This window comes from Myripristis murdjan, chromosome 21 (assembly GCF_902150065.1).
Source record: "Myripristis murdjan chromosome 21, fMyrMur1.1, whole genome shotgun sequence".
Classification (NCBI taxonomy): Eukaryota; Metazoa; Chordata; class Actinopteri; order Holocentriformes; family Holocentridae; genus Myripristis; species Myripristis murdjan.
Window position 1 is genome coordinate 15,332,842 of NC_044000.1, and position 8,042 is coordinate 15,340,883.

Genomic DNA, 8,042 nt, shown 5'->3' on the forward strand with positions numbered 1-8,042 from the left:
AGGCTTACTTTATGTATCTGGTGCTTCAATAGGAAACTTTTGTTTTGCTGTCATATTTTTGTGCAGTATGGAAGAGTGACAGCAAATATGTCAGTATGAGTGGATGAAACCTTTCAGCTCTGTGAGACCAAAAAAAAAAAAAAAAAAAGAATAAAAGTAGAGTAAAATCAACATAGTTTGGGAACTTTTTTCACATGCACAACAGACCTGCAGACGTGTAGGACGAAAGAAGAAGCCTGAAGCAGCTCGGCAGCCAGCTCGACCTCTCTCTCTCGCACACAGTGGATTGTCAGGCTCCAGTAAAGGCGGAAGTGTACAGAGCGGGGGATTCCCCGAGGGAAGTTCCCAACTCAACTAGTCTATGTAAAATGTACATTAGTGCGAAACATATCCTCTGCTGCGTTTCGTAACTTTGCAGGTCATTTGAAGAGTACGAAGGTGTCGTGGCGTCAAAACAATAATTTTGACTTTACACGAATGAAGGTAAGGAGATAACACACTGCCATTAGACAGAGGAGCTGTACTGTAACGTTAGACTACTCGGTATCCACCGGTTGAATGGGCTACGGCCAGCCAGTCGCTAACTAGCCTACATTTACACTTTAAAGAATACGGAACTGAGTCGAGCGACACTTTAAAGTAGCTCACTGCGCTGTCTTGCTACCATTTGCTAAACTAGTTTATTCTACATTTCGTGGCCGTGCCGTTGGTTTTACACGTCATGACAGCCGCCGTGTTGTTGTGACATTTATGAAGATGGACCACTTATTGATGAACAGCGATGATTGAGACTAACATCAGCCTGTTTCTGGTTTAGCATCACGGTGCCATCTCCACATTCACATGTCCACACTCACAGCCAGCTCTGTAAAGAGACAAGAGAGCATTACTTGGAGAACACAGTGTTACTTTGTGATTCATTTATTCACAATTTACACTGAAATGGATGAGGACAAAGAAATGCTGGCTAATCAACTGTACTTAGCCTACAGACTATAGCACTATAGTTTGACTTTGCCCATAGAAAGAACCATTTTTATGAATTATGAGCTCCAGGATATTTCATAGTGTCCATCAGTGATTTGCACTTGGTGTGCATGAAGTATAGTGTAAGATATTAACCACTTTTTTGATAGGACCAGATGATGTATCATACTTAGATACTCACCTTATCAGACCCAAGTATTTCGATTGTTGAAGCTTTGATATTACCTCTTACATGTATCTGTTGTTCAATAATCGGTAGAGACTATAAAGTATATTTACTCAGTCTTAACACAGTTTTTTTTTTTTTTTTTTTTTTGATTATCAACAGCCTTCATAAATCAACCCATTGCCTTCCAAATAATTTTGGATCACTTCAATATTTTATTTGATGTGATTTTGTTATTTAAAAGGTGTAGAGATGGGCAGACACATGTTGGCACACAAACGTAAATAAAAAAACATGGAAAATGTCACAATCACCAACTGAATTTGGGCAAATTGCTGTTGTGTTTCAAATCCTTGACTGGGTGATTTCACACATAGGGCTCATGTCTGCTGTGTCAGTGATGATTGTGGAGCACACGGCATGGAGAGGAACATTGGAGACCAGCTCAACAAAGCTTTTGAAGCTTATCGTCAGGCCTCCATTGAGAAAGACAATGCTAAAAAGGAACTACAGAAAATGGTAACAATGTGGGAGAAAAACGATTATTTGCATGTGCCAAATATTAAGAAAATTATAATAAAAAGTGGCTCCACATTTAAAATGGTAGCTTGCATTGCTAATGCTGAAACGAAGGTTTTATGATTGACTTGTGTAAAGAAAGCTTATTTTTTTATTACGTTTGTGAACAAATTGTTAATAAAATTTTTAAAATGAAAATAATGATAAACAGGATCATTTCGTGTGAGATATAAAATGGGACATTTGTTTAAATATTTAGAAATAGATCAGATCCCCAATATTTGTGCTAGAACTATAACAGAACCCTCATTTTTCCAGACTGAATATTATCAACAGTACACTCAAAAGCTTCAAAAGCAGATAGAAGACCAGAAGCAGGCGATTTTAAAACTTGAAGCTCAGTTGATGTCAACAGCAAAGCAACCATCAGGTTAGTGACACATGTCATAAATTTACCCTTGTATATTAATGAAATAAGTTACTTGTGCAGCGCATTGCATTGTTGGCAGTGACCTTTTCAGCAGGATGTAAAAGATTTTCATGTACTTGGTATCAAAACATTAATACACAAACACATTTCTTCTAGCTATGCTTCCTGTATGGTGTTATATGCTGACTGTTAGTCAATTTTTCACTCTTTTTTGGATCATAAGGAGAGGTGAAATGTGAGATGGCCCCCAGAACACAGGAAGAGGAGACTTCGCCTTGCAATCATCTACTCGATGGGCCAGGTGGTTCTAGGAAAATACCGTGTCTGGTATGTTTAATCTACTGGTGTGTTCCTCATGTTGTCGCACGGTTCCCTACATCATGTGGAAAGTGTAATATAACTGATGAAATTCTGGATTTTTTTTAAATTCTTATATGTGCACTAACAAGCATACATGCAGGCTGGCCACACACAAGCATGTAAACTGCAAGTATAGCAGCACGAATATTTACTGAACGCCTTTTGTCACAGACTATTGCAGTAGTTACGCTCCACAAAGTTGATTGTTCATCCATGCTGTCAGACAACTTTTAAACCTTCCTACTGTGACGGGAGCTTTAAGATACGTTGTTAACTTTCAGCGTCATCCTTTTTATAACCTTTTCTTTTGTCTCTACCTCTGTGGTTCATGCCCTTGTCTACACATCTCTAAGGCAATTTGCATTCTTTTTCATGATATTTAATGCTTGTAGCATTAACTGGCACCCAATCTCACTGAAAAGTGGGTACTGCTCTTATTTTTGTAACAGTTTTATTTTACTCCTGCCTACTCCTTTCTGTTTATTCCAGAGATTGGGAGCCCTAGTTTCCCTGCTGGACTCAAATTCAGCCTCTGTTTTACTTTGCACAAGGTTTATTCACTTGCCAGAATGTGTTCTCTTTTACATCACCAGATGGTGCTAGAGGATAATACCAGTGAAGATTTCCTCTTACAGCAGCCTGAGCTTGTTAAACATGTATTTTGCTGGTGGGAATACATTACTCTGAATGCATTTATGACTGGCAACTGAAGTGCGCTTTTTATAATGTAGATGAAAATTATAAACCTATTTTCAGCTTGTGATTGAATTATTTTTGTCCATGATTGCTATAAATGTAATGTGACTATTTTTCAGAACGAGACCATGGAAATTGCAGTGGCTGTTGCTCCTAAATTGCCAGTAAACAGCAGCATTGACAAGTATGTGTCTCTCCTTGCACACCAGCCAGTTTCTCCTTGACATTTTAGGGAAAAAAGTCTCACTCTTATTTCTTTGTTTCTCAGTCAAGACATGCTGGAGGTATTTGAAGCAATTCAAGGGAAATTCCAGCAGATTCGGTTACTAACCAGAAGACAAAAAGATCATCTAAAAAGATTTCATGGGGGAAATGATACTTCAAATGGTAATACTGTAGTTTACAAAATGCCTAATATTGCCTGCAGTGTGAAGAGCTGAACTTAAATTCATTTCTTTTTTAATGCAATTACTTGAGATAAAAATGTTGAGTTACTGTGGCATAAAATATATGAGTTTACCAGCTTATGCTTTGTTCTTGAATATGATTAGATAGCAACACCTTAACCAGAACTACATTAATGCTTTATTGTCCTCTTGAACCATGGCTGGCCACCTGTGTGAAAATAGAAAGATCACATAAACACATTTAATTATTACACTGACAAATGCATGATATTGGCTGTGGATACTAGTTGTGTAATTAGAGCAATAAAAATATATCCTTCATATATACAACGAAAGCATCAATATGAGTCTGTCATAAGCATTAAAAATAAATTGAGAAGTACAAATACCCTTAACATATTTCTCAACACACTCAACTTCTAAAATCGCTGCCAAGCTTTTATGGTCTCAAAGCCAGCACTGGATTATGTTGAGACGTCGACTGAGACAGAGCAACCATGTAAAATCTCTTTTTGTGCCACCTGATAGACCAGCGGTTCTCCATGCCTATCCAGTGCACAGACGGTACAGTGGAGCAGACGGAGAGACCCTTCCCCTCAGCACTAAGACCAGCGGTGGATATTCCACACCCACCTATGCCTCTGGCGTCCCGCGGTGCCAGCCCTGAGGACAGGGACTTAGAAGACTCTCTCACCAAACTCAGTGTCAAATTCCCGCCCTCTGCGGACAGTGAATACGAGTTCCTGAACAGTGCTCCTGAGAGACACATTGGGCTGCCCATGCCCAGGAAACGGCCTGTCAGTAGTGTCCCTACTGCACTGACAGAGGAGGTACCGGTGGAACTGGCCATGCCTTTTGACTACCCCGCATCCCCCTCCCACTCGACATCATCCTCACTCTCCCAGGAGAGTGTACGGGGACCCCAACAGGTGAGAATCGCAGGAGAAGGTCTGAGAAAACTAGTAGCAAATTATCAGTTTCTGATTGGTCTTTGCTAATGGATGAGGGAAAGAGTGTGAAGTGGAAAAAAAATACCCTTGGCTAAACTCAAACCGTATTACTGTGTAATGTGTGCTGATTCTTTTTATAATTTAGCATGGATACTCTGGTTATATTTGGCATGTTTGCTGGAGAGTGTGAGCCAGATGGAAGCACATTACAGTGTCTGCATCTGATGAAACAATTATGATAGTTAAGTGGGATTTCATGGGCTAATGTGGATAACCATGCTTACCACAATATACAGTAAAATCTAAAAGTTGCAAGCTCTGCAGATAACACATTGGTCACATAATGATAAGATGTTGTAGTTTTTACTCTGAAAACTCACAATGCAATACTTCCCTTGGGTTACATCAACATAGGAGGGTATGCACATTATTATTATGTGATTGTTTTCATAGGTTGGATGAACTCATTGGCCAGTAACAGATAAATAGCAAGATAATTAAACACTTGAGAATCACACCTTGCCTTTACTGCTGTTGAATATTTGTGCAGAACTGGGTTCACACAGGACGTGTACTTGTATTCCTTAAAGCAACAGATACTTCTGCATAAAGGCCAAGTGGCTCGGTATACTTTAAATGGGTAAGTGAAAGCATTATTAAAGGTATAAATAATTCAGCATTTTGTGTCTTTACATTATTCCCTGCAGCCTCTCTGGAGTCCCGAGCTGTGTGAGGCAGTTAATGTGCGGACAGAGTTGGAGATGGCACAGAGCAGCAGTCCTGATAAATGTGCTTTCTGCCATGCTGTGGTTCCCCAAGACCGTATGAACAGCCACCTCTATTCTCATTTCTCTCATAAGAACGAAGCCAGCAATTGACAATGGAAGCAGAGACTGACTGTCCAATGCAATAACTCCTCCAAGACTTATTGTATTCATGGTGTATTCATGCCTTTGTTGCCTGCCATGAAGTACATGCGCTGTACTGGATTTCAAATGACACTGCATTTTGCAATAAGATTGGAATCCATTCTTAGTCCATTTATTTAATGCTGAAGAGTTGAATGGTACACTTTCTTGCCCATTGTATTTTTTTAAATATTACTCTGAAATTGTACTCATGACCTAAATGGTGATGATGCATATTATACTAGATATGAGTGTAATAAAGCCATCATTTAATCTTGCAATGAATATTCTTTTTCATTAGCAATGTCATTTCCTTTGTTTATAGATCGGGTGGGATACTGTTCTAAGTGTAGCCACAATATGATGGAGAACTTGCAGCCCTGATGTTACATTGATATTTATGAACTTTGGTGTTGAATTGTGTTTATGCATTTTGTATTTGAAAACTCATAAGTTGTATTTGAGGACTCAAAAAAAAAATATATATATATATCAATGTATATTTTTCAGGGAGATCTTCACTCAGAACTGAAGAAAAATGAATTCACTTTGGAAATGTAAGTTTTATAATCATTTTTGCTGAAATGTGACTAATATTACCTTCTCTTTATGCTGTCAACAGAATTTTATACTTTATAGACATAAATGCAAAAGTGGAAGATTTCATATATTTTATTTGCGTCTCTTATTTTGTAAAAGCCAACAATATGCATCAAAATATGTAAAGTTATAAATTTGGCAATAGACTTAGCATGATACTTGTCCCCCACAGGAATTTTCATCAGCTTTGCACCAGGTTCTATATTTTTATCTATCGGTATAATTTCTAACAGTGGCAACCTTAGTGCAGAGTTAAAAACAATTCTAACTTTTGGGTTTGCAGGTACACATAACATGAGAGACCAACTCATTGTTCAGTTAGATTACTATTTGCACATAAATGGTATTAGCCCTAGCAAATATTATTCTTGTACATTTTAATCTAGATGTGTTTAATGGACAACTGAACGTGCCATGATGCCTTTTCCTCTATGTTCAGAAAAGTGAGAACATGATAAACCGATAAGTCAGGTTCCAAAATATTCTCCATTTGGAAAAAGTGATATCATGTACTCTTTCAAGATGACTGATAGTACAAAATTAAAGAAAGACATTGAATGGTAAGCTAGAAATAATTATTTTTTCCACAAAACGGTTACATAGCATTGTGGAATTGAAGCCTTTAATTGTATGTATTAGTTTTTGTGCGATAGTATTTCAGTTACTCACTATATCCATAGTGAGTATGGCAATCTTTAGTTTTTAATAGAGATTACTGACCGTAGCTTAGTCTTTTTCAAACAGCGGCAACAGCTTTTGACTTCTGCAATATTTATTCACAGCTTTGCAAACAATTGCAATGATTTTCCCTGTCTTGTGTGATGATGTGTTAAGGAAATGGGGACAATATGTGTATTGAAACACATCGCTGTGCAGAGAGGACCTTGCAGCCTTTCAGCTATGGGCTGGTAACACTTGTGCTGGGTAGATGAGCTGGTGTGAAGATTGCAGACAAGCTTTTTTTCTGTTTACAAGGGTTGGATATTAAGTTATTTCCAGTACTGAAATATCACTTAATAGACTTTGATAAGATCGACGTGCCATCATTAATCAATGGTTGCCGCTGAGCATTTCACTGCGTTTCATAAATAGCTCAGAAAAGCAAGATATGTTTAAAAAAACAACAACAAAAAAAACAAAACAAAACAAAAAAAAAACAGGATTTTGTCATATTGTCTATCCCATCTCATGAATCATTAGATGTATATCGTTGAGACCACAATGATAGGGAATGGCAAGTGTAGTCTACATATTGTAGCAAATTACAACACATCATCTGATTGATGGAAAAGGCTGAAAATACATGTCATTTGCTGTATTTACAAAATTAATGTTGCGACATTTTGGTCATTTACAGTGTGTCAAGCATAATTCGTGTTTATCTTGGAGTGATATAAACCACAAAATTTCACATCTCACATCACATTATGGATATTGAGGAGAGAAATTATTCTGAATTTTTGGCAAATATGTGTAAGCAGTATCCCTAATGATTCTCTCTGCTTAATCTGTGAAGAGCTGAACATTGTGCAGCCTGCATGCTTTTCTCTGTGGGATCATGAACAGCTGCTTGCACATAATTATGTTGTCATTCCTTGTTATTTGGAAGAGGAAAGTTGTACTGACAGCTAGGCCTATGATTTTTTTTCCCTTTGGTGTTTTAGTATATATTTACTCACTTGTTAATAAAGTAATGTGAACAGCTTGAGAAAACTCCACTTTAGTTCTAAGGGAGGCATTCTTCTTGCCGTCTCTTAGTGTGCATTTAGAGATATGCGGGTCATCTTGTTGTTCAATAGGACTTTTCCTACCAGTGGCAGTAGATTTGAAGTAGATTTGAAAGATATAAAAAAAATGAAAGAAGAGGAAAAAGGAGGATATGGATTGAAATGGAGAGGCAGCAGGCTGATTACAAGGTGTCAAAATTGCCAGGAGCAAAAAGGTGAAAGCAATCAGGGGTGAGAAGAGTGCAGCATTCGTGAGGGGCAACTAATTATCCATCTCATTTGTGGAGAGCAG

The 8,042-nt window shown here is 37.8% G+C and overlaps 1 protein-coding gene across 1 annotated transcript; it reads left to right on the forward strand.

The window, feature by feature from the left end:
- The first annotated feature begins 326 nt into the window (after positions 1-326).
- On the forward strand, positions 327-6,105 carry tank (TRAF family member-associated NFKB activator). Its single transcript, XM_030081661.1, has 8 exons — positions 327-483; positions 1,531-1,672; positions 1,991-2,102; positions 2,326-2,429; positions 3,278-3,342; positions 3,427-3,545; positions 4,094-4,494; positions 5,223-6,105. The coding sequence occupies exons 2-8, from the start codon at positions 1,574-1,576 to the stop codon at positions 5,391-5,393; spliced, it is 1,071 nt and encodes a 356-aa protein (XP_029937521.1). The 5' UTR covers positions 327-483; positions 1,531-1,573; the 3' UTR covers positions 5,394-6,105.
- Positions 6,106-8,042: the final 1,937 nt, after the last annotated feature.